The sequence below is a fragment of the Fundulus heteroclitus genome, chromosome 7 (assembly GCF_011125445.2).
Source record: "Fundulus heteroclitus isolate FHET01 chromosome 7, MU-UCD_Fhet_4.1, whole genome shotgun sequence".
NCBI lineage: Eukaryota > Metazoa > Chordata > Actinopteri > Cyprinodontiformes > Fundulidae > Fundulus > Fundulus heteroclitus.
This window is the reverse complement of record NC_046367.1, coordinates 17,398,125-17,424,325: the sequence shown is the minus strand read 5'-3', so window position 1 is coordinate 17,424,325 and position 26,201 is coordinate 17,398,125. Positions and strand designations below refer to the sequence as shown.

Below are 26,201 nucleotides of genomic sequence, written 5' to 3'. Positions count from 1 at the left end.
ATGGTGGTGGTAGTAATTCACCACTGCTGTGAGAGACAACTCCTGTGGTGACTTGCCTTGTCCAAAAAGCTCTCTCTGTCTGAGCTTAAAACTATCTGGTTCATTTTAAGGGCATAGTAGATTAAGAAAGACGCCAGTGTATAAGAAAAAAAAAAGATTTGCATTACATTTTCTTGTTTATTTTAGAACCAATCCACTATCAATTGTCTCCTATGAACTGTTTAGTTGCCCTGAGTAACATCTTCTCTGTTTACCTCACCATGTGCTCGCTGAAGTCCAAGCCCCGCCCCTTCCTCACTGTCTGTCCAATTGAAATACTAAAGCAGCACGTGGGAGTATCTTTTGAGGCCAATGGCTGCGCGCTGTCTCGTGCGTCACAAGAAAAACATGGCGGCGCACATTGTCAGAGCAGGGAGACGTCTTGCTCCACAGTAAGTGTGCTTCTGGATGTTTACGTTGCTCTCATTTGCTGCGTGTTATGTGACAGCGTTTCTGGCTGTTATTATGAGACGGTAGCAGCGGTCGCTTGAATTTTTTTTACATGTTTTTTTGGCTCCGTAGAAGCGCACAGTGGGGTTGAATCTGAATGGCTACAAATGTGTTGCAGAGAACGTTGCGCTACACTTGACATGCTTAAGGTCAAAGTCTCTGAAAAAACGAGCTGGAGGAAATGGTGAAACATGTTGCAGTTCTCAACTTTGGCCGTGGTAACATTTAACAGATGCAATACGTGAAGTAAACATCATGAATGCCATCATTGGGAGCTATTCTGGGACTGGAATGTGTTTGTGATGTACAACCTGTGTTTACGTGCTTTTAGGCTAGTTTTATTTTCTTGAACCAATCCAAAATGTTACTGAAGCTCAAACTTGAATGTTTCAGTAAGTAAAAGTCAGGCGTTGCACTGCAAAAACGGAACTAGAAATAGGTAAAATATTCTCTAAAATGAGTGTATTTGTCCTTGATTTAAGCAGGTAAATAAGATGATTTGCCAATGGAATAAGATGTTTGCACTTAAAATAGGAACAATTCATCTCCATCTTATTTTAAGTGCAGGATGTCTAATTATCTTATTTTAGGGCTCAAAATACTCATTCCGTTGGCAGATAATCTCATTTACCTGCTCAAATCAAGGATTAAAACACTAACTTTAAGAACATTTCACTTATTTTTAGATCCGTTTTTGCAGTGTGGCGTTTTTTTTTATGCGTGAGTGCAAATATTGGGCAGGCGTTGTTCTGAATTACTACTAAATCAAACATTTTCCATTTCCCTTGTTGTTTATCAGAGTGCAAACTACAAACATAATATTTTCTAATAACCACACAGATGATAAAATAAAACGGGCGACCTGTCCAGGGTGTACCCTGCCTCTCGCCCATTGACAGCTGGAGATAGGCACCAGCATCCCTCATGACCCCGCAAGGGGTAGGTGTTAGGAAATGGATGGATGGATGGATAACAAAAGTAAAATGCAATAAATCAGTAGCTTATATACTTACCAATCTCTTCAGTACAGTCATAAGCCTCCCATCCATGAAGTCTATCAGTGTCTGGATCTGCTGAGCATCGTTTTGGGTGGCAGCAGCAACGACAGCCTCCGGTTTAGGCGGAACCAAAAAGGCTTTTTTTTTTTTTTTAACATCTTGATTAAAATGAAAACTAGCTATCATGTACTCATGTGACTGTACAGTTAAGGACGGACAAATTTGAGACTTGGAATCTTTGTTCCTGTCAATTTATTCTTTACTATAAAAAAAAAAAAAACATTGCATTTCATAGATTTCATCTTTCTGATCACATGTTATAAGGTAAAAAAATACCTTTATTATCCCACAACGAGGAAATTCAGGTGGTGGCAACATTGCATTGACCGAGTTACACATAAGTAATGAAAAACAAGCTAATCTAGAGTTGAGCTCTAAAGCAACGGAGAACTTATTAGAAAGGCAAAAAATATATATATATATAAAAAAAAAAAGTATTCTACAATTGTTGATAATACAACATATTCAGATAAAATGCAATATTCAAGTTAAACAGGAAGTACAGCAGCTGATTTACACCATGATGTGAGGAAAAATATGCCGTGTGCATGACTGTACAAGCGACATGATGCTACGATATTACATATCTGGTAAAAACTTTCCACCCCGGGAGCAAACCTATGATGTCCATATATAAACGTTTATTTTACTAGGCAGAACATTAAGAGCGATTTCCTATTTACGCCGCTAGCCCGAAAGTGCTGAGACACTTAAAGCGGAACACGGGGAGAGGACAACAAACGTTTGCAGACACAAACTTACAGCGGCTGAAGTTCCGGTTACAGCAGGCTGAGTGTGTTTTAATATTCTAAGGGTGGTTCTGTTTTGGTCGGCTACAACTTGTGACATGTGGGTCTAATTGAGGGTGCATAAATTCCTAGGGGCACAAAGCTGACAGTCTCGCTAAATTAAAGTGTGAAGTGACTTTCACACCAGTCTGGTAGGTCTATCTTTGAGTGTTTAACGCTGTTCTCGCTCTGCTTAAGCTAAAGAGGTTGCAGATACCGTTCTTTTCTGTCCCTGTCGGCCATCTCCATTTTTAACTTGCCGCTTCGCAGGTTTCTTTTTTCCACATATTATCGTTTGCAGACATGCACTGCAGCTGCCTTCCTAAGCAAAGCCTTTTACTAAGGGGGGGTACGTTCAAAATTATGACAAGTATTTCTAAGACCCGGTAGTTGGGTGATTAAATGCAGCCCTCTCAGAAGGAATGCGTGTGTTTGTTTTTATGGACAGCCTAGAGCTCTCGTCGCAGCGTTGGCGGCAGACTGCTCTTTGTCACAAACACCCTCATGTCAAAGATGCAACTGCATCCTGGAGGAAGCGTCGGCTGCCACTATGAAGTCGAAAAGTGATGAAAGTAGCCTAGAGGTTGTCAATTAAGTGAGCCAAGGCCTGGACCTTATAAGTTAATGGGCAGTTTCCCCTCACAGGGCCTGCTAGGACTTTATAGCGCAGCCTATAAAAAGCCTAAGTGTAATGCACCCCTATAACGTTTTCAATTAAGAGAAAGGGCATAAAGCAGTGCAGACGCTTGGCATTCATGCTACAGCGGTAATGCATGCGGCATCGGGCTTAAACCGGTAGGGGAATTTTCGATTGCTCCGGTTGTTTTAAGTGGCGGCTACTGTGCAGATTTTAATGTTGATGGCACTTCATGCTGACTGGAAGCATTATGTACTTTCTGGTGTCTTTTCATCAACGTTTATATATTTTTTTTTTTTGCTTTGTCAAATGGATGCGCAGCTTGAGGTTTCAAAGCCATCTCACGATATATGTGTGATGGTATGCAGTATTCACGTAGTGGGGGGGAAAAAAAAAAGAAATGCATCAGTGAGTTTATGGTTTATATGTATGAAACGGTAAAGAAAATTAACTCTTTGTATGTCACTAATTCCGCACAGTAAAAACGTAACTCCTGCGGCTCTGAGCCCTTAACCGAGCTGCCGTCCGCCCATCTGGCAGACCTCTGTGGCCGAGCTTTTCTTGGCTTCCGGTAGGAAAATAAATGAGTGTCGAATAAACAGCCGAGTGTTGACACCTCATTTCCTCATTGATTGGTGGTGGAAGCTGGGCTTAAAGGTGTGTGGCCATAATCCAATCAAGCAAGAAAACATCCACTGGGTGCTTTGTAACCAAATTCTGCACATACGGGGAGGGATGAGCAGGTTGGCCCAGTAACTTTGACCCTTTATGTCTTTTGGACTATTTTATGCTTAATCCACTCTCGACATTTCGTTGCACAGCTCGGGAAAAACAGCATTAGCTTTTGCTTCTTTCTTTCTCTGAGGCCGAAACTTCTTAGGGGTGTTTCTCTTTTCCTTTCTTATTTCTTTTTGTTCGCAAATAAAAACTGTTTTTTTTTTTTATATCTTCAGCAAAGGAATCAATAAATTGCCCCGCAACCTGCTGTCGTCCCAGCTAAGCCTGCCTTTGAAATCCATCACAGAGCATTAAGTTAACACATGTTGCTGTGCGAAAACAAAGTCCTGGCGATTTGGCGTGGAAGCCAGCTGAGTAAACAGGGCCGAGACGGCAAGAGAGAGAGAGAGAGAGAGAGAGAGAGAGGCCTACACTTGTCCCAGCGCCGACGAAGGTGGGTACACGAGGCCAGCAGATGGATACGGTAACCTGTATCCCACAGAAGAAGAAGAAAGGGAACAAAAACAACCAAAGAGGAGCGCTCCTCCTCGAGCCCGAGCGCCTTTGATCAACAGCACATCTTCGGGCCGTGGTGCGGGACTCCTCGCGACCCCGGAGAGCACATGGAGCCGCATCTGTATAAACACGGCGAGGGAGGAATGTGCGAACAATTGTAACAAAAGAATTTTGTTCCCAAAACACGGGGCGGACTTGGCTAACGGGCGGTCTATGTGGTTAAGGATTTGAACGTGGGGGTTGGATGAGACGAGGAGCTGGGGAAACAGTTTCTGTTTTTAATGGCAACACGTGTGGGGGGGGGAAAGCGATGTTTTCGCTCGCAGACGCGAGCCAGTATGAGCGATTAGGTTATCGTCTTGGAAGAATTGGGCAAGGGATCGTTACGTTTTTATTGCACGTCTCGGTTTGTCCAATCAGCCGCCTCTGTGCGTCTCCACACACTGTAGGTGGGTCAGAATTTGGGGGAGTTATAAAGTAAGGCAATGTTTAAAAGTAACGGTAACAAAGCAGATGGGGTTGATTTGACCAATTAAGCGCTCAGATGAGTGATTTCAATGATACATGTGTCTGTCCTTTGCCTCGGTTCTGTTCTAGCGTTCTGACAGCCAGGTATTGTTCTTATCGCCATGTGGACTGTGGGTAGATGTAGGACGATGAGGCGTACTTTACCCAGAGTTTCCTGTCTGATACACAGAGCACTAATGAGAGGCCCTTTTTTTTTATAGCTGAGTATTTAACCAAGCTCAGCAGGGGATTTGTGTTCTTGTGTGGCTTTTTTATTGTATGTTTTTTTTTTTTTCTTGCTCTTGTTGCTATTATACCTCAAGCATGTTAAAAGTGTGTGTGGGTGTGTGTTCTTTGAGGTTACTTCTAATGGATTAATTCAAGGCTGCAGTTCTTATTTGAACCCCTTGGTGTCAGTGTTGTCAGTAGGCTTTGGGATGAGAAGTGGGTAGGCAGTTAATTTTAATTTTTTTACCCCAAAAGCATTATCTAATATGTATGTTGAATTCAGTCAAGGAAACATTGTTTGCAGAATCTCATAGTATTTATCCGTATGTACTGTTGTTTGGAGCAAGTTTTCTTCTGTGAGAAATATCTTGTTACAAAGAGACCAGGTAAATTCAGTTAAGTAATGACCACATGTTTTAGTTACATTTATTACTTAAAAATTAATCTGATCGTTAGTTATTTCATAATTGGATGAGATTTAGACCAAACCATTTAATTATTTAGATTTTTTTAAATTAAATGCTTAATTGTACATTGTATATTCATTGAATGAGCATTTACTAATGTAGTAATTCTGTTTTGATAATGTGTTTTTAAACTGAGACCCAGAGCTGACTAAGTGATGACCTAATGTAATTTATTTCTATTACCAGTCATGTTAGGGACCTCTCATTTTTCCTTTTTTGTTTGATTTTTTTGTGTTCATATACAGAACGAAGTCGATCTACTATATTGTAAAATGATAAATGGACTGAATACATAGTCATAGTCAAAATGCTTTACACTAGAGCCACATTCCCCTAACCCCCCTCACTAACGCACACACATTCATTCACTAATACGCAGATTGGTGAGCAACTTGGGGTTAAGTGCCTTGCCCAGGGGCACATCAACATGTGACAAGAACTCTCAACCGTCCGATGGCAAGATGACCTCCCACGAAGCCACAGTTGCGACTATACTATACCACAGTCATAGTCAATAAATTACAATATTATTAAAAGGTCAATTTGTTTCAGTAACCCAATCAACTAAGGTAAACGCATTATACAAATGAATTCCTCACAGGCTGTTGTTTTAATGCCCTTATGTCTGTTAGTGACAATGAATTATTTTGCTGACATATAATGAAAACATGCCAATTAAGATTGCAATATTACATCAAATTGATAAAAACATACAGTTTTGATACAGAAATGTGGGCTTAATGAAAAGTATGTTTTATACATGCCTAGAGGTTGTTATTTTCCAAAGCTACTTTTAATCTGACAAATGAGCCTCGTTGGAACCCCTATTCCAATTTATTGACTATGACTATACTATGTACTGTAGCATAAAAGAAAATAATTCGCTTCACCAACACCCATTTTGATGCGTCTTTACTAACATGTAAAATAAGGTTTCTGTCAAATTGCATTATTTGTTAATCTACAGTTTGTTTTAATCCACTGTGATTTCCTTGATTGTTATATATCCTCTGTTTGAGTAAAATGATCTTCTTTTGGAAAGCTGAAACTATTAAAGCCCTGCCAGTAGCTTGCGATGATGGAAGCATCTAGCATGTTCCCTCAACATACAGAGGTAGAACACATTCTCGGATAAACCATTGCTTGTGTGTTCCCCAGAACAGTCATAGCTCGTTTTCTCCTTTTACATCCTTTACGATTTCCTCTCAATCATTAACCTCCTCAGACCGAGATTGAAGGTACAAGTTGACAGTTCGAGCAACAACGAGTGAGACAGATGTAGGGTGTCTTGTAAAGTTAGCACCATTGTCATTATGGTTTCTAGCATGCAGAGCGGTAGTTGGCATTCACAAAATAGGCTGCTAAATTGTAGTATTTATAGATGTCTTTGTCAGGTCTACACAAATGCACCTAAGCATTTCTAATGTCTATTTAAATTCTTTTTTTCAGTTTTTTTGTTTTGTTTTTTTATAGTAAAAACTTATTTTGCATGTTGATGAGAGGTGGACATGCAAATAAGGGGGGGAAAGTTTATTTTGCTGAGTATCTTTTGGTGTTTACCGGGCCTAAGGGCCCTTAAGGCTTGATCCAGGAAGATTAGCAGTTAGTGGTCTGACATCTTCAAAGTGCTGCAGAGAACAAGGCTAAAGGCCTCAAATAGACATCAAGTTATGAAGTAATTGATGCGAGAGCCCTGTGATTGAGACCACAGCAAACAATGGAAATGGAGATTCTTTTATATTCCTACACTGCAGTCTTTGAAAGAGTTCGGGTATCTGACCTTTCTGCATTCATAATTATAATGATTTTCCAACATCTCCACTGTTATGTTTACATTTTACGGGCCTGCAAAGCTTTCTTCTAATCTACAATAGAGCTGGATAATTGACCAAATCACAATCATTAAATCAATATTCTTGGAGTGGCAAAGGCTTGCTTTGGCACAATATCTGTTCTGCATGCAGATAATATATTTGGCCAAGTTTGAGGCTAAAACCCAAACAAACACCGGTGAAGGGACATCATTAAAAACATATAGAAGAAAATGTGGGTTAAAGGCAGCCAGCATGATCATCACATTATACAAAAATATCAGAGTTTCATGTTTTTCTAAAGTTTTGCAGCCCTGCTTTAAAACTTCAATTACCTTTTTAAATATTTAGTGAAGTTTTTAATTTTTCTGCTCCCTTGGAAATAAAAACATGCGATTGAAGCTTTTCCTTTTGTTTCAAAACTAAAACTTTAGTTCTAAACAATAACTATATTTGACTCAACCTCAAAAAAGTTAATTCAGCCTTCCCTTTTTATAACTGAATAAGGTTTCTTGATTGTGGTTACTCACTTTCTAGTATTTCTATAACTTTTTTTTAATTTAAAACAGAGAGAACAATTAGTCCTACTGCTGCAAACACAGTGTTGCATATGGATTATTGCAGTCACAAGAATGCTATTAACTTTTTTTTATTTTGATGCATACACTTTAGCAGAAATGCAGTGTAAACACTCATATTAAACATATTTAATTTGTCAGCTCTCAGTTTATCCAGTCAGCTGCTTGCCAGACATGCAGCTGTAGCTTCAAAACAGTGTTGCCTTGGCTTAGTGAGAGCTTGAGGTGGTTCTCAATTTAGAACATTTTCACTTCTCCACTTAGTTTGCCAAGATGTCAATCAGTTGATGAGTTTGTAGACTTGAAACTTTTTCTGGGGGTTTGGTTCTTTTTCACACAGAGAAAACATCAAGCAACCCAACTCGTGTCACTGCAAACCTTCAGCCTGTTTGTTGGTCAGATATGTGTGTGTGTGTGTGTGTGTGTGTGTGTGTGTGGGGGGGGGGTACCAAAATGTAAATACAGGAAGCATATGCTGTGTTCTGACCTAGTTTAAAACACAAAGTATTTAATCATATCTTTAGTGTGTGAAGTAATATCTTGAAAGTTACATTAGCATTATCAGTTACAATGCATACGTGCAAGAATGGATGCAAGTCATCGATTGAACTAATCTAAATATGATTGATCTTATCAACTGATTAGCAATCGATACGAGGCCATTTTCTTAAAACCCCCAGTTTTCTCTTGTATCAAGAGGGTCTGTCCATTACATGAAGGGTTAATTATTTTTACAATGCTGAATTTAAAAGAGGCCCATCATAAAATTTTTACAGTCTGTTGTGCCCCCTATATTAAACACTGACTGAATAAACAAAAGTAATGGTTTTCTCACACATTATTAAACTTGGACATATTTATAAACTCTAACAAAACAGAAAGGTTACTGAATAGAAACAAATAAGTTGAGTAGAATAAGCTATATGAAATCACGAAATCCCTCACCATTAGCTGTGGTTTTGTTACCATTTTTTTTGTGTAATGCCCTCCGCTTTTCTGTCATCAGAATGGTGGATGTCGGCCATACTACGACACTGAAAAAATGCCCGTCTTAGCGGACAGTTATCAGTTAATTGATGGAAGAAACTTTAGTTAACCATTAATCGTCACTTAAGTTGATTGTTTTTTTTGTATCCCTATGTGCAATATTTGTTTATTAGTTTCTCAACTCTACCGCAGCCCCACAATGCAACGGGTATCTGGCTAAGGGGAGGTGTTTGCCTCAAGCTTGCAGCGGTCACCTTGTACGTTGCTGTCTCAGATCAAGGATTATGTACGCACAATAAACTAACCATTCTAGAGTTTTTTTTTTTTTAGACCCAAACCAGGACTGTTACTGAGACCACCCCCTTTATACAATCTCCTTTAAATACCTGAGTTTGTTTTAAAGGCACTGAACACTTTGGGTGTGCAGACACCCTTAGGTTCCATGCAATGACGGTCCTTGTTTCTTGTGTCCAGGTAGCTGAATCGCTCTTAAAAGCAAGGGTGTAACGTTTAGTAGCCTTCTTTCAGCCAGCTTATTGGCAGTATGCAGCAAAGGGGTACTGGTAAAGGGTCCTAGTTGAATACAGATATGGTGAATTCTTCTTTCAGTGTTTTGTACTAAGCGTGAATACGTTCTGTAATATTTCAGGTACATCACAGCTGTTTTCCTGTACTTAACAGCAGTGCTATGGCTCAAAAAGCCTCCTGTGACAACAGGTCATACATGACGTATCTTTCTGAACACCCCCCCCCCCCGAAAAAAGAATAAGAATAAACCATAAAAGCCTTTCTTTCTGTTTTTCTGAACAAAGAGCAACTGCCTAGCTCCTTTGCTTTTGGCATTTTGCTGAATTTGGGACTTGTTTGTAACTTCTCATCTCGACGCCGGTTGCAGACAGGCAGCCTCCTGTTAGCGCTGCACTTCATTAGAACCAGGTTTCAGTGGTACCACACACATTCAAACAGCAGGGCCATCTCCCTAGCATCAAAGGCTGTTTTATACAAAGGGCCGTGTCTGTGTCTGTCCTCCCATCAGTGTCCGCTAATGATGCATGCCGCACACATTTTTAACACGGACACCCTCCCTCTCCCCGTCATTCACTCAACACACTCGCAGTCCAAATGTCTGAAACCATTTCTGTCTTTTTTTTTTTTTTTGTTTTTATCTCTTTTTGTTTCTCTCCCCCTACTTCTGCCATTTTTGTGGTGTTTGTTTGGCTGCTGGGTTTTGTTTGTTTATCGTTTCCAGATGGCAGACACAGACTTCATTTGTGTGGCTTTCAAGTTTTCCCAGAGTTTTTTTTTTTTTTTTTTACTGCTTTGGCTCGAGCGCTTATCCTGTTTCCTCTCGCCAGTCTTTATGATGGGCCCTTTTAAATGTAGCAACTGGAAACGACTGTCAATTCCAGTCTGCATTCGGGCGAACGGGAGAAAGTGTGTCTCTTTTTGGCCACTCTCCATGCAACCTTTTTTTTTTTTTTGTTACTGATCTGGAAGTCTACGTTCAGATGAAGATGCCGCTTCTCCTCATTTTTTGAAACCATCCGCCACCCCATTGAGAAATAAGATTAATTATGGAGAAGTAATCTCTTTTTCAAGACTCTTGACATGTTTCTTTAAATACTGATAATTTTTATTACTTCTTTTTCCCCTCCAGCTCTGCTATATTTACCGTATTTTTTTTTCTCAAGCCTTGGCTGGTTAGTCTGGGCATCATTAAGCTCTATGACATCACTTATTTACAGGAATCCAGGAGGGCAACTGGCCCAGTAAACGTGGGGGAGGACCAGTGCTTGTCTTTACTCATCGGATGCGGTTTTAAGACGGCGCAGTAATCAAAGCTTTATAAAAACCCACCCCTCCTCCTTAAGGAGGCCGTTTCTCCTGGCCGCCGCTGATGAGTGATTAGCCTGGCATTCCAACCTGCCTAATCCCATTTCGGACACCGATTTCTTTTTTTTTCTTTTTACTCAAAGCTCCAATCATCGTGGTCATTAATTTATTGCCCCAAACATGCCAAACCAGTCACTGAAAGGAAAAATAAGCATCTTCTTACTTTTGTAAACAACCACCATAAATAGGTTATGTAGATATTTCTTTTTTTTTTAGCTGGAAAGGAAAATGTGTCGCTGTCTCGTGCTTTTTTTTGTGGGGGGCGGGGTCTGCTATCGTTTTTCTCTAACGGTGTCTTTAATCGGAATCAACAAACAGATCTGCAAGAATTGATGCCAATGGTAGCATAGTCATGATAGTAACCTGTTTGTGACCCCGCACAAGGGGATCCGAGCTAAAGTGTGAGAGGATCGGACTTTAATGTCCACGTAATCGCTGGTGTTTGTGTTTTACCACCACTGAGCGCCTGGCTGGCCGGCTAATCTCATCAGGGTTTGGGCTGCGGTGCCGGGGTGAGGGAGAGGACAGCCTAGCGTGACCCACATCTCCGTGCCAGGAAGGTTACAACACTCCGAGCTCTGCTGCGGCAGTTCCGCCGAGAGTTTACTACAAGGCCAATTGCCAGAGTGTTTACTACTGAATAGTCTGGCTCACCGAGATAATGCCCCGTGCTAATGCTCTCTGAGGACACTCACTGTTCCAAAGCTGCGGATTTTTTTTTACATTTCAGACTGTTTTAATATGGTTCTGATGGAAATTTTAGACATTTGGAGAACTTAACTAACCAAATACTGAGGAACTTACCTCGGGTTTGTTAGCACATCAAGTCGGAAATGCTTTCTAAATTTAAAAAAGACAGGTCTGATGAGGAGTTAATTCTTGTCTCTTGTCGATAACTATAAAATCTTCTGTTTTTAAATATAAAAACGTTGTGTGCCTATTTATGTAGGGTTAGTTGTTGCCGAATTGTTTACACTTTGACTTGTGTTTCAGCAGTTCTTTAACATAAGTCTTTTAATGGCTATTCATTCTTTATGACTGGATTGTCCCAGTTTGCAGCATTTAACAACAGCTTGTGGTCGTGACCTCTGTAGTCAGTCCACATTTGGATCATGAAGTGTTGTTTTTGTCATCTTTTAAATGGTGATACGTTTTTGTAATAACCTAAACCGTACTTGGACGATAGTAAATAATTACATGAGTTTCAGCAAATATTGGTCACCATTTCCATATGTTGTCACATTGAAACCTTAGTGTATTTTAGCTGCATTTGATGTGATAGACCATAAAGTTGTATGGAAGTAAAATACATTATATAAAAAGAAAAACTGTTAACAATAAAACCTGATAAAATTGAGTAGGAATAGAACAGACAGGTTATGGAGAAGTTTAATGCAGTGTTAGGTTATGAAACATTATCCAAAGCTCTGAACATCTCACAAAACACAGTTTCATTAAAAAACTAATCTGAAAACTGGATGATCTATGGCCAGTAGCCCTGTAGAGGACACAGGAAAGGTGTGGAATAAAAATGCTGAGATTTGACTGAAATGTTGCTCTGTATGCAGATGTAGTAGAAAGCTAGCACTGCATAATTTAACTACGTGGAGACATAGAAGTGGCAGCATAATGCTGTGGAGGGTGGAGGGACAGAGCAGAGGAGAAAATGGATGGAGCTAAATATGTTCCATCTGGTAACAACCCAAAACATACAACCAGAGTAACACTGGTGTGGTTAAGGACCCCCCCCATCCAATCTCACTGAGCTTGAACTATTAGACAATCTATTAGACCAATACAGCTGCAAACCACTTGCAGCTGTAACAGAAGTGACGGGTGGGGTGCTGAATACAAATGGCAACCACAGTTCTTTCACATCTTTAAAAAAAAAAAAAAAAAAAAATAAGATTTGTAAATCATACATCCTTTTCCTTCCATGTCACAATTATAAACCACTATCCCAATAAAATATGTTGAGGTTGGTGATTGTAATGTCCCAAAATGTGAGAAAGTTAATGAATATGAATATTTAATGAGGCTCTTGCAGTGGTGTTACCCCTGATTGGGACAACCCAGTTCACTTTTTTTTTTTTTTATGCTCTATGAAGGATATAAATGAGCATTGTAATCTCTGTACAGCAGCCAGGAAGTGTGACTAAGGTGGAGTTTAGGTTGAATTTTACAGAACAGCATGCTGTGTTTAGATGTCTCAAACTTTCAGCTCATGCATCTGTTGCACAGGGTCGACTGGCTGGATCGTAATTGATTTAGCTTTTAGCAGAGGCGCCACCATAATTAGTAATGGAAGGCTGTCGGATTTTTGGGGCATGAATGTCAAAGCTACAGATGAAATGGAGAACACATGTTGACTCCTATGAAGGTAGATATACAACTTTGATTTCACAGTATGGCATAATTAAACACTTTTAATTGTGTAACTTCTGAGGCAGGTGAAGCCCCAGAAGTTCAGGAAATAAGCGAAAGGACAAAGAGACAGTTTAAGGAATGTTAACATTTAGTGTTTTATATCTCAAAATACTCTTATTTACATCATGTGGTGGTAAACCTATAGCCATTCACCTCTGAAAGGTCTGACAGCTGATGGCATTTCCCCTGCCTCGACTCTTCACCCAACCAAAACAAACACGCACGCATGTCCTCCAACACACACACACACACACACACACACACACACACACACACACACACACACACACAGGAACCGCACTAGCAGCTGTTTGCTTGCGAGTCGATATTTTTGTGCCATTTCAACCCCCTGGTTTTCTGTGCATTTATCATCAAGTTCCTTTTATTCAAGGGAGTTTAATGAGAGGCAGCAAAACATTTGGTTTTCCATTTTATTTCTGAGAAAGACGCTTAAATATGTGGCAAAAACAGTGGTTTGCACCACCACTTTCCCACCTTTTTATTGATCTCTCTGCTGCCTTGCTGCAGAATACTCAAGCATGTCAAAAGTAACCACAATATAATGGTCTTACAAATCACATAGGAGATTACTAGCATTGCCTAGCATTATTTCTCAAAAATGGAGTGGGAAACTGAATATTTAAGAATCAGACAGAGGCTTTACGCAGGCTTTGATCTCCGATAATAATTAAAGCAATAATCTTACATATCCATCTGCGAACACCTGTTCAGATCAAAGAAACCATTTAGGATTCAGAATTCTCACCCCAGCATAATTATCGCCTGGTGGCTGATGTGACAACAAATGAGTCCTTATTATCCCCTTGGCTTTTCTTAGCCCTGCCCACAGACTGATGTACCTCTGCAGACGTCATGTTAAATGGGCTTTTATTCATACTGATTATTGGTGCTAAGTGGTCTTAAAGTTTTTTTTTGTTTTTTTTTTTACATCAGCTTGGCTGTCCACAGAAATGGGGTCAGCGTTGTATTCTCGCCAACGCATTGAATGAAAAGAAATTGTGTAAGGGGGGGAAAATGTACAAAATTGGCATTTATGAACAAACAGCAAGGATAGGCTTTGTTCTTAGAAGACAGAAGGGTATGTGCTGCCTCGTGGTTTTGCCAGGTGTTCATCGCATCCAAAGTGGATTCTACCTGCAGAGCATTTCTCTCGAAGCAAATACTCACAATTGCTTTATCTGTTTAGCGGCTAACCTGATATGAGAGCACTCATTTCATCAATAGATTAAAAACTTGCTTTGCTCTGTGATGTTAAACAACTGAACACAGACGTTACAAACACAAACAGCATGCTAGGCTGTTCATCTTTGATGTACAGTGACTGACTAAAAAAAAAAAAAAGACTCCCCACTATGAAAAGATTACACGTAAACTACAATAAACGGATTTGTTCACATGAGGTGGCCCGTGTTGGCTGCGTTTGCAATAAAGTCTGTTATTCATTAGTCGTTTATAATTTGATCTTCTAGACGTAGCACCCGTGCCATCCTTTTATAACAGAACTCGTTTAAAGATGCCTCACAAGCAGAGAAGGGCCGCTATTAGAACATATTAGAGGGGAACGGTGGATGATGGACAAAATCAGATGGGAGAATGACCACAAGCAAATTGCCGTGCCTTTTCAGTCCCATCTTCGCTGATGCGGGACTTCCTCTTGCTTTTGTCCTCCGTTCAGGGCACAGCTGTCAGGCTAGGTGCTGTCCTCGCTCCCCACCCGAAAACCTCAGGCCACGCGCCGCTGCTCCCCAAACGCTAAATAGGAGCATTAGACACACTGTGTTAAGGGCGGCTGGTGTTTGGGTTGCGGCTTTGGGCGCTTGTCTTGTCCTATGGCCAGAGACATGTGCATTATCACAAGGACACACTCGCAGCTGCACGCCACACTGCAGAGGTTATTCTCTGCTCCCTGCCCCTCTATTAGGAAACAGATTGTGGTAAATGTCTATTGTCCTGCTGCTGACTTCTGTTCCGTCCCTTGGTTATTGACTCCCAATCTACCGCTTCAGTTTGTCCTGCTTGACAAATCTGCACTGGATAAATGCCCTCAAGGCCTTTCCGCTCATATGCAGTGTTGCAGTTTTTGATTATGCACCACTGGCATCGCACCTCAGCAGGCTATAAGCAAACATGAAAATTAATTCACAGCTAAATGCTACTATATTCAGTCGCGGGGTGTCGAACAAAGGTTTGCACCAGGGAATAGGCCTAGCATTAACAACAGGAGCGACTGAATGCAGACAGTAAAGGTAGCGCACAAAACTGCAAATCCCAAATTCAAAGGGCCTACGCAAGCAGTTTATCCATAACAAGATAATTACTAACATGTAAAGTAAGAGCTGAAAGAGTGTGTCCTGAATTTGTCATGTTTCAACAGCAGTCCTAACATTTACGTGATGAGCAAACCTAATTTCCAGAGAGCCTAGTCCACACGTCACAGGATCACACGGTTGTGCTCCAGTGTCTCCAAAATCAGGACAATGTCAGATTCTTTGTCCATACCCTGATTGTTCAGAGCTGTTTTGAATGTAAAAGGATTATCCTCTAAAATTATAGGCAATTAGTGTTAAGAACGAAATTTGTGGAGAAGGAAAAAGACGGACAGCTGAAGTTTTAAACATCGCCTGAATCCAAGAAAAATTGGATTGATCCCTTTGAAATTACATTTGCAGAAAACATTTCTCATGCTTGTTTATTTAGAGATTTTTCCTTTTAATCTTGTAAGACCTGAACATTCTGGTCCAAACAAGTTTTTAGACACCTGAAGAAAGGCTGAAGAAAATATTTCCTGGTCAAACATGTATCATCAGCTGTAAACGCTTATCAGGAGAAAGAATAATATATATTTGAAGAGAAACTGATAATTTTTAGATATCAAAAAGCCAATGGTTAGACTAAAATTCTTAGGTCCTAACAGGTTTCAAGCCATCCACCAACTTATCTTAACATCAACAAGTTTGTTCTTCAATCTTCTGGGTACTTTGTATTATCAGGTTTTCAGAAAAAGAGCTTCATCCTCTTAGTTTATTTGGCTGAAGTCTTGTAGCCAATTTGACTTTCAGCTGCAGCCATAGAATCCTTTTCGATTGTCTGATATGAACTTAAGCATGAAAGTACTTGGGCATGACTTTGAGCAATGCAAATGGAATTGCCCCCCAATGGTTTGGTATGCACCCAGCTGGCCTTTAAAAGGTGATAATTGGAAAATACAGGATGAATTCACAGTCAAAGTGGGGACTTTGTGTAAGACAGAATTAGCCATAGAAGAATAAAAAGAACCAGGAAGACAAGGAGATATGAAAAGAAAAAAAGATCAAAAGTCTGGATTTTACCTTTGATCATCTGGTTTGTGGTACAAAACTGCACATAAGCAACGTAGTTCTTATTACTTCCCATTCATTTCTGAAGAAAAAAAGAAGACGTTCTTCAGAAGCTCTTGCCAAAAACTCCAATATAAATCGGCATCATTAGGAGACCGGGTTGATCTCGTGTTCTTTGAGAGCGAAGAAAAGCATTAAGAAAAAGGGAAATTGTAATGTGAGTAGCATAGTGTCTTTAACTTCTTGGTCAACTTCAAGTCTTTAGACATAACATTTCTAATTATTCTAGTCTTGGCCCTCCCTAATATGTGTTAAATTATTGAAAGTTGAAAAGCTTTTGTCATATATTAAAACGACTACTGTAAGAAATGCAAAATTGTGTAGGAATATCCACCCAATCCATCAATTTTCCAACCCCGGCAGTCGCTAGAGGATTGGGTGGCTGCTAGTACCTATCTCCAGGAGTCAGCGAGCTGGGGTTTTGGACAGAGATCAATGACAGGCTGAAGTGGCTGGTGCTTGTAAAACACACACCAGCTCAATAAAGACAATGTTCACTCTTTAAATGACACTTTCAAGTCAAAAATCTAGACGTGTCCTGTGCTCTTTAGTGTGTGTTTTGTAAAAGCCAATAAAAATGGAAGGTTAAAGTTGACATTGCTGTTACACCTCTGATCCACCAAAGCAAGGTAATCACAGTCAAATTGTTCCCTGTGTGTTAGGGTAGGCCAAGAGATGGTGATATCAAAATAGCTTTTAAGGAAAAGGGGAGATGATCTGCATATATTTTCTTTTTTGTTCTCACATCAGCTGTAAGAAGAGTTATGGCAAACATCATCTAGAAAGAGACTTGTAACAAATCTTCTATTTAGCATATCCAACTGGTTATGATTGCACATATATGGATGGGCAAGTAGTTAAAGTGGTTGGAGAACTGGGTTAATTGGTCTCTAAATTGCTGTTAGGTGTGAGTTTATGTGAGCATGGCTGTTTGCCCTTTTCCTTCCCCTACACAACCTGCCCAGGGTTTCTTGCCTATTGCCTGTAGGAGATGGGCTCTAGCTGGCTGCCATCCTATCTCCTTTGACAACCCTTGGCTGGTAAATAGATTCTAAAAAAACAAACAAACAATAATGCAGGAATTTTCTAATATAAGGAACTTTGCACCGGGTGCGATCAGCAGACATAAACATTGTTGTGCCATCCGGCGGCAGTATCGCATAACTATCAGAAAGCAAGATGGTAACAATTGACGCAGCTACTATAAAAGCCGATAGACGGTCCTGCAATGCCTCTAGGTAAAGTGTTAGCTTGGTGTCATCGAAGACCAACCCGTCCTACTGGCTTAATATTACTAAACCGCTTTCTTCCCTTCGCTGGACATTGCTGACTTACTCGGCTCTATTGCTTGTCCTTGGTTAATCATTGAGCGCATGTGTGATATCGTACTTCTGGTCACGTGGTCTTGTTATGGTAAATATTCAAAAGAAACATGTAATTTGCTAACATATGGAGCCAAAATACAGTATAAAACACAGAAATAAAATAAGCCAACAAGGTGCAATAATTTAATTGCAAAGCCTTTTGTATGAAACCTTGAGTGAGCAACTGCCGTTGAAATTTGTAACATCATAGTAAATGACTAGGCCCCTTTAAAGCCCCTCTAGAAAAGCATGTTTTCTGCTGTCAGTTTCTTAAAGAGGACATATAAAGCTTTTTAATGTCTTCCTTTTCACATTGAAAGTCATTCAGTTGTGGACTATATAAGCCCCATTTACACTACCCTTGTTAAACCGAGCCGAGCCGAGACCAGTCTGAGCTTGGATCAGTTAACCAAGCCGAGACGACCGTTTACACACCACACTATCCCGGTTCCTTGATTGCTCCTTGCCTCCTAGTGACGATCTGCGGTACTGCTGCTCTCTGGGATTGAAGGCGGGACCGAGCAAATCAAAATGGCGGCGCCCGTAACATTCAGGATGTTATGGTTAGACAGAGTCGGCTTTTGGGACGCGGATAAGACAAACGAACGTCTAATAAGGATTTACAGAAGCAGGAAACAACGACAGACGCTGAGGTTCATCACACTGCTAAGCAGACTCATCACTGCAAATTGTGTGGCACGGTAAGGAAGCTAGTATTTTTATGAATGTCTGAAATTTGTCTGAATGGAGTGTGAATCGGGACGTGCAGCCAAACACGCCGGAAAAACCGCAGACAGTCAGCTGACTGTAAGGGGATGATGCGGTCTGCTCATGCACTCTTCGTTATCAGATAACCGGGATAAAAAAAAAACAGTCTGAGACCTATTCAGGAAATGATCTGCATTTAGCGCGGTCCGGTTATGTCTAGAGCGGTTCAGTTCATTCTGCTGACCATTTACACACAAGAGTTATCTCGGTTACCGAGCTAGGACGGGTCTCGGCTCGGTTAAAAAAGTGTAGTGTAAACGGGCCTATAGAGTGAAACGGCAAAGCTATGGTCTGTATTGCCCATGATTGCTAGGGTTCTGTGTGTCTGAGAGCGACTTGTTTTGGTGCAGTCTTTTAAAATGCAAACGAGGCACTTCACACTCCGCCTCCCCTCCAGGTCATAGAGCTTTCCACTCCATCCAGTTTGGCCATTTTTGTAGTATTTTGTAGTATGTATTATAGTTTTGTATCGATTTATAGTTTCGGACTACAAAATTGTGGAAAAAATAAACCGGGGATTCGCAAAATTCCTTAAATGTAAGTAACGTTGTTATTGTTCAAATGAATTAGAGAATAGAGGAAACTGAATGGGTTGCAAAATTTAGTCAAACAGAATATAAAGACCTATACAGACTAAATGAACATGTTCTACACTGCTAGAGACTCAAAGTACACAACAAAGTGGATTCAAAGGCTTAAAAAGTGGATTTTGCATGATATTTCCCCTTTAATGTAGTGTACAGAGCAAAGACATCACTATTAACACTGTATTAATCAGTAATAACCTTTACAAAACAATTTTTACGATCCACTTTTTGAAAGTTACAATGCCATTTCTAAACAATTTGCAAATTATCATTCATACACCCAAAGCGGCCTAAAATTCAGAGTAGCTACCTAATGTTAGCAGCAAAAATATGTATGACAAGATGTTAAAAAGGGCCCAGTAATTTTAGGAAGGATTTTTAAATTGAAACGTATATGATTTCACCAGAATGCCTCAACTTCTCTTGAAATCTTTGCTGAATTAGACTTCTGAGAGAACTTCAAAAATGCATGCACCTAGCAATATATTAAATCTGACAACATTCCTTCACTTGACAGGAAGGAAGGTTGAGTAGGAAGGTCAGGAGGCCTATACAGGAGCTCTTCCTTTTACAAGCCAAAATTCAAAGCATTTCTACACTTTACTTCTTGTGTTAGCCCAACCTGGTGTGAGCCTTTGCATCCGGTCTCCAAGCCTGTGTTCTTTTCCAAGGGAACGTGACAGTGATAAGACTCTTTTGAAGTTCAGCTTTACTACAAAACGGGAAGAGAGGGGGTGTTGGTGGTACAGCCACCTGCCTAAAGTGTACAAAAAAAAAAGCTTAAATTCTACTTTTATTCACTTCAAGTTCGACTTTTAAGGTTTTTGGATGTCGTGAAATTATAATGGGGAATCCTACTGTCTCTTTAATGTCTATACAATTGTTCACTTTAACAGTTTTGCTCACTCTTTGATCATTAGGCTTCGGTCCAGTCAAAACAGTCTGCAGCACGACACGCATCATGCCCCGTGTCAATCAGCAGGCATTTCCAGTAACAATATGCCAACACCCATTCTGTGCTGTTCAGGAAAGATTTAGTGAACTTCAAATGGAATCTTCTTAATGACGTCCTGTACCTGGTATATCTTTCCTGCTGGTTATATGTGTTCCAGTAATGAGACAGGTTTTTTTTTCTTTTTCACTGCTGTTTGCAGGCATTGACATGGCTAGTTTGCAGGAGACCTGTCCCGCTCAGATGGTTTTAGACTCAGAAACGTCTCCAGACAAGTTAGCAGCTCCAATGAAAGAACTGGTCGTGGATCTGCACTTACTGATCAGGGTTAAGAGACCTGTCAGAGGACTGCTGCTCTTTCAAACATCCTCGATAATCCAGATACGACACAAAGGCTGACTCAACTAACTGGAACTGCTTTAGTGTCATATATTGTTTTCTTTGTTTTTGGCCTCACATCTCCATTGTAGCTGTGTTTTCATCAATGGATCTTTATGCACGTTTTGAAACTCCCATGAGAAAAGGTTGATGGAAACGGCAAAATGTGAAATGATATCCTCAGTTTCCTCAAAGTTTTTGCATTCGCTTGAGGTGTTTTTTTTTCCAATTTTGTAAAAGAATTGATACACTAAACAGGTGTGGCGAAAAGGTTCTGTTGTAGAGAACATTTACCTCACATGACAGATCAGCTGATCCCGCGGCCAGGTCCTTTTATTAGCATTAGCAAACATTTAGCTTACCTGTTCAGACGGAAAGCGGCAAACACTGCCTGGCTTCTGAACCCCTTTACTTCCTTAAGTCGGCACCAACGCTCAAAAGCTGGCCCAATGTTCAACCTCGTTTTACTTCTGTTTTGGTCTGCTTGAATCTCAGAAATGTAAACGTGGAGAAGAAACCATTCCTCAGTGCTATCTTGAAGCTACTACGATCTGGGAACACATGAGCTCCGTCTCGCGTAACTTCAACCTGCTCCTATTGGTTCACAATCTTTTCGTGTCGACAATGGCATCGTAACCAGAAGTAAATATTTATATATTCTGGACCTGTCAAAATTTATAGAACAATTATTTACTTACTAGATATTTATTTTTCAGTAAAATTAATACTTTTATTCTGCACCACTCTAGACGTTCTGTGGATGCATTATTTTTTTGGGAAAATGTATCGTTTTTATGAAAAGGTTGTAGCTATGACCTTTAAAAGACAGGAATTTTCTTGTTGCCTGAACTCTACTAAGTAGGAGTCAGGGCACCGAGGACCGGCTAATAGAAAGATGCCCTAGTTGTGCACATTTCCCTATTAGGTTTGTTGTTCGTATAACAGTAGAAATACACTTTAATCAGTATATTTTTTAAATGACAACCATTACAATTTTTACAGTATTTCCTTTGCTATACTAAAAGCAGGTTAAGGGCTACCATGGCTCAGCTGTTAAAGGTCATAAAAGGGTGACAGTTATGAAAAGCTGTACAGAAAAGGTTACAAATTTCATCTGTGAGGATTAACACAGCTTTAGTCATAAATATTAAAGTCCACATTAGAGTACACAAAGCAGTATCTACTAGTAAACCATTTCTAAATAAAATTTTATTCTTAAGGAACGTTACTGGCCATTAGTAGAAAACAACCAATGCACTGCTAAAACATATAAGATATATTCCTCAATGTGCATAAATGAAAATAAATATTATTTAATTGAAGTTAAAAAGCTGTGCAAGACTTTATTACAAATGTACAAACTTTTTTCCCTCTTGGATAAACATGTTTATTCCAGAACATGATAAACATGGGATTGTACATGGTTACTGTTTCATCGCTGCCTACTTTCTTTTCATAAGCTTAAAGAACTTCACGCCAATTAACTTAACTACAGTTTTAATGGTATGATCAATTTAGGAGATAATCATAAAATTGCTCTTGTCAATTGTCCATTGTTTTCTAACATTATAGTAAAGACTAAAGGGATTCATATCCCCTGTCAGATTTAGATCTAAAATTGTTATATGAATGTGAATAATTTTGGGTTTAATCATATCACATTGAGTCAAATTCTGTTGATTGTGATTGTAATGGCCATTTCACCCTCTTGACTAAAAATGTAAGTGACCAAAACCTGGCAGATCATTTCTATTGGAGTCACATAAGTACATTTTCAGGCAGTAGATAATTAATAGATTACTTATAATCATTAGTCGTTAAAGTAGAAAGACAGAGACTCAGAGGTGGATCAAACGACAAATGTTGATAAGAATTCCGGAGTCGAACATCGAACCCCAAAAATGTACATAAAGTGCAAAACTGTGAATATATGCAATGGCAAAGGACCAACATGACCAGCACCAAATTCATCTCCATGTTCCAGGTTGCTTGTGTAAAAAGGACCCCTGTCAACAATTTGTCTATTGCTACAATGAAGAAGAAAAAAATGCTGGTGTAAATGTAATTCTGTCTTTACTCTAGTGTCTTTGTTTGCATGTATTATAGAGAGCTTCAAAGCCATTATTATTTTATGCTGCTCAAAAAAGATGGTGCCAAAACAAAATCAAAAAATGAACTTTGACCTAAGTTTCCATGATCCTCCCATTAAGGGAAGGAACCCACCCACACCACACCCTTGGTGGAGCAATAGGGCAGCACTGGGTCTGGCTTTTTCCCCGTCACTTTCCACATTGTGGTTGGGTTTGTGTTTTTGTTTCTGAGCGTTTCATCGATTCACGCTCTACAGCTGTTAATGTTACGACTAAATGACACTTCTGCTGCACCATGAGACAGATGTGTGGCATCTTTTGCCAGCTCAGATGATAACAAGGTGCTATAATACTGTATAAAAGTAGAGTTCGAATTAGTTTCCTGTTACATAAAAATTTATTTTGAATTATATCAAATTACTATTAAAATTATTGCTAGTGTTTACGTGTGTCCCTGCTGTTCTACAATGTTTCTGACATGGGCTGTCAGCATTTTTCATTTATTTATACATGATTTATTAAAAGTTAAAACGCTGTTTTCATATAAATGTTTTAAGTCTTATACTTTTCCCTTTTTCTTCCTCAACCTCCAAACCTTTTCTGTTTGTGTAGCACTTAGAATGCCCTCAAAGTCATGTATAAATGGGAAGTGCCTTTTGGGTTTGGATACTTTTTTTTTTATCTGCTAAAGGAAATTAACTTTTCTGACTGAAGGGTTTGCCTCACATTCTAAGCCAGCTGGATTTATGGATTTTAGGTATTTATTTAAGTATAAATAATGCCAATACCTCTGGGTGTGAAACAAAGTCTAGCTAGAGAGTGAAGGCCTTGCGAGTTAGTGCCATGGCTTGTCAAGTATGACTTCTTTTAACAGCTTTGTGTATCTAACAGTTTTCTAACACTAATACATGCAAGACACTTCATAAAACTGTCTGTGCTAAAGCTGAAATCAGCTGTAGAATATCAATTCTCTTGTCAGGTTTAGGAGTGTGAAATGAACTTTCATCAGCTTTTTTGTTAACCATTTAAAAGTCCCTGGATGATTTGTATTCTGGCATGCATTTTATTTGTAAAACGGATCTTGTCGAACAATTCTGATCCAAAGCGATTTTAAAACCCATGACGTGCCGCAAGTGTTTGCTGAGCTCCTTTCTCTTTCATGGCTGTGTTATGCAGGAGGATGGAAAAGGAATTCTCTCCATGTGGCCCACAACACCCGCCGAACTCAGACACTCTGACAATCTCACAGTTCTGCCGCCGCTTCCTCCGTGCATTACTGCTTTTTCTGCCGGAAATATGCTACTACGTTTCATGATGACGAGCTCAGATGTGTAGAAGCTGCTATATAAGATTTCAACTGACTTTAAGAGGTCAGTTAAAATCAATTTTTTTGTTGCATATTAAACCGTCCAACATATATGTAGACTGTCAACCTACAGAGTACAGGGAATTTTCCAAAAAGTCAAAATGCCGTGAAGAATAGGGGGAAAAAATATTGCAGTTAAGGGTTAATGCAAAATGCCAAAGCCAGACTTATTAATACTGGGGCCCATAGACTTGACTGGAGGGGCTTTCAGCTTACAGTCCCCTTTATGTGGACTTTGCAGAGTGACTGTGAGCTTCTATGGGGGGTGCTGGCCTATATAATACTTCCATGGTTTTGGCAGTCAGATTTTTAAGAAACTTCCTGGTGTGTCAGGATCAGTCAGCCCTAAGCCAGTCTTAATTAAAGGCTTGGGGCTGGGCAGAAGTTGAGGGCAAAAGGCATCCCTGTTGGTTAAAAGAATGAAGCATCTGTCATTATAACACTATAGGGAGCATCAGCTTTATTACCTCAAATTCCTCCTTAAAGTGCCTGCCTATTCAGTTCTGACACACAGGAATGGTGATTTATCCACCTTTCATTGCAGTTTTCGGTTAGCATTTTTGTTGTTGCTAGAAACATTAATTAAAAACAGCGTAACCTCTTATTTAAAAAAATGCCTTTAGTTTCACACTTGGGCGATTTCCTTAACTTGATTTGAGCCAAATAAAATGTCACCAACCTGATTGTTGCACCACTTTAAGATTCCTCCTAATTCATAATTGCTTCCATTGGTTATTTTTGGAATGTACAATGAAATGCTTAAACATGATGGTGCATTTTAAAGTGCACAAAATAGTTAATTTCCTCAGCTTTTACAACATTTCAATTGTCCAATTTGAATCAATTTCATTTGCAAAACACATGCAGTGATCATGTTCGACCACTTGGGGGCAGAGGTAGCTTACAGGGAAAGAAGTGAGGTAGATTTGGGCTTAAGTGTGACTGTTTTGGTTCTGGTTTATTAATTAAATAGAACATGATCCAAAACTACCCCCCACCCCCCCATGCTCGTAAATGACTCATACACCACAAGAGAGAAAATGGGACAAATGTCACAGATGTCCCCTTTTTGTTTTGTCCAGTTATTCTGCAGTCGCTCCATATCCGGACCTCAAGTCAGGTAACGCTTTTGGTCTTCTGAGGGGATTTTTACAGTTCAGCCATACGCCCCATTTCTTTTACCCAGGTCTGACATATAAGTGTTGGTGTGTATTGGAGTCGGGGTAAGTGGTTGTAAAATAGTTCAAGCGAAGACCAGACAAAGTGCATTTCACATTGTAGCCCAACTATTTAAATTATCTCATCCAAGTATATTTTACTGTCAGACTTGTGCCCATATCCATCACTGAATCAAATCTAAAGGTCTAAATAGTTGAATTTGGCCAGTATTGTTTTAGTCATTTAGCCATAGCAGTAAATCTTTTTGTAATTAAAAAAGCTGGTAAATATTTTACCCTTTAACCTACCAACAAATTCCTTTAGATCTGCAGAGGCTACGAGTAGAGACGCACTGATCAGAGTTTTGTTTCTAGTTTTCTTTGAGTTATGACATGCTAAAAACAAGCCTTTTTTGACCTATTCCAGTTTTTTTTAACAAATATGCCACATAATAGAAAATAATGTGCAGCAGTTTCCATAAGAGAAATTAGACAGAAAGTGGAGGAAATTAACATATTTATGCACCAAAGCACATATCCCTGCCTTTTATGTTGGGTTTTTATTAAACTAAATAAAAAGTGCATCAAGTAAATGCTATTGGTTTATGCATTTATTGACCAAAGATGGTGTCCGTTCCTTGTTTTGGTCATTTTTAATCGGGGAAAAATTATCTAAAATTGTATTTGCTGATATCTTCTGATCAGTGTCAGCCGAGGAAAGATAGGCAGAATCCAATCTCTTGCCAATTTGTCAATACTTCACCCCATCTAGCAGACATCATCCTTGTGCTTTAATCAGTTCAATAGCTTCCTTGAAAACAATGGATATGCTCATAAGACTTTAACCTTTTAGGGTGCGTCCATATATCTTTACCCACACTCATCCTTTTCCACTGTGCCAATTTGAGGCAGTGCTATTTAGGAACAGTGCAAAGTGTTCTCACCTGCAGAACGAATGCTGTTAATGCATTCATATCAAGGAGGGTTATGTAACAGCGCTAACTGAGATGGAAAGAGCAGCCACCTTGACTTGCCAGT

At 39.6% G+C, this 26,201-nt stretch overlaps 1 protein-coding gene across 1 annotated transcript in view; it reads left to right on the top strand.

Moving 5' to 3' along the window:
- Positions 1–360: 360 nt before the first annotated feature.
- Positions 361–26,201, top strand: part of clybl (citrate lyase beta like) — an 82,519-nt gene continuing 56,678 nt past the window's right edge. Inside the window, exon 1 of the mRNA XM_036139065.1 lies at positions 361–431. Within this exon, the coding sequence (XP_035994958.1) occupies positions 388–431 (44 nt within the window). The 5' untranslated portion in view covers positions 361–387. The remainder of the gene's footprint in view (positions 432–26,201) is intronic.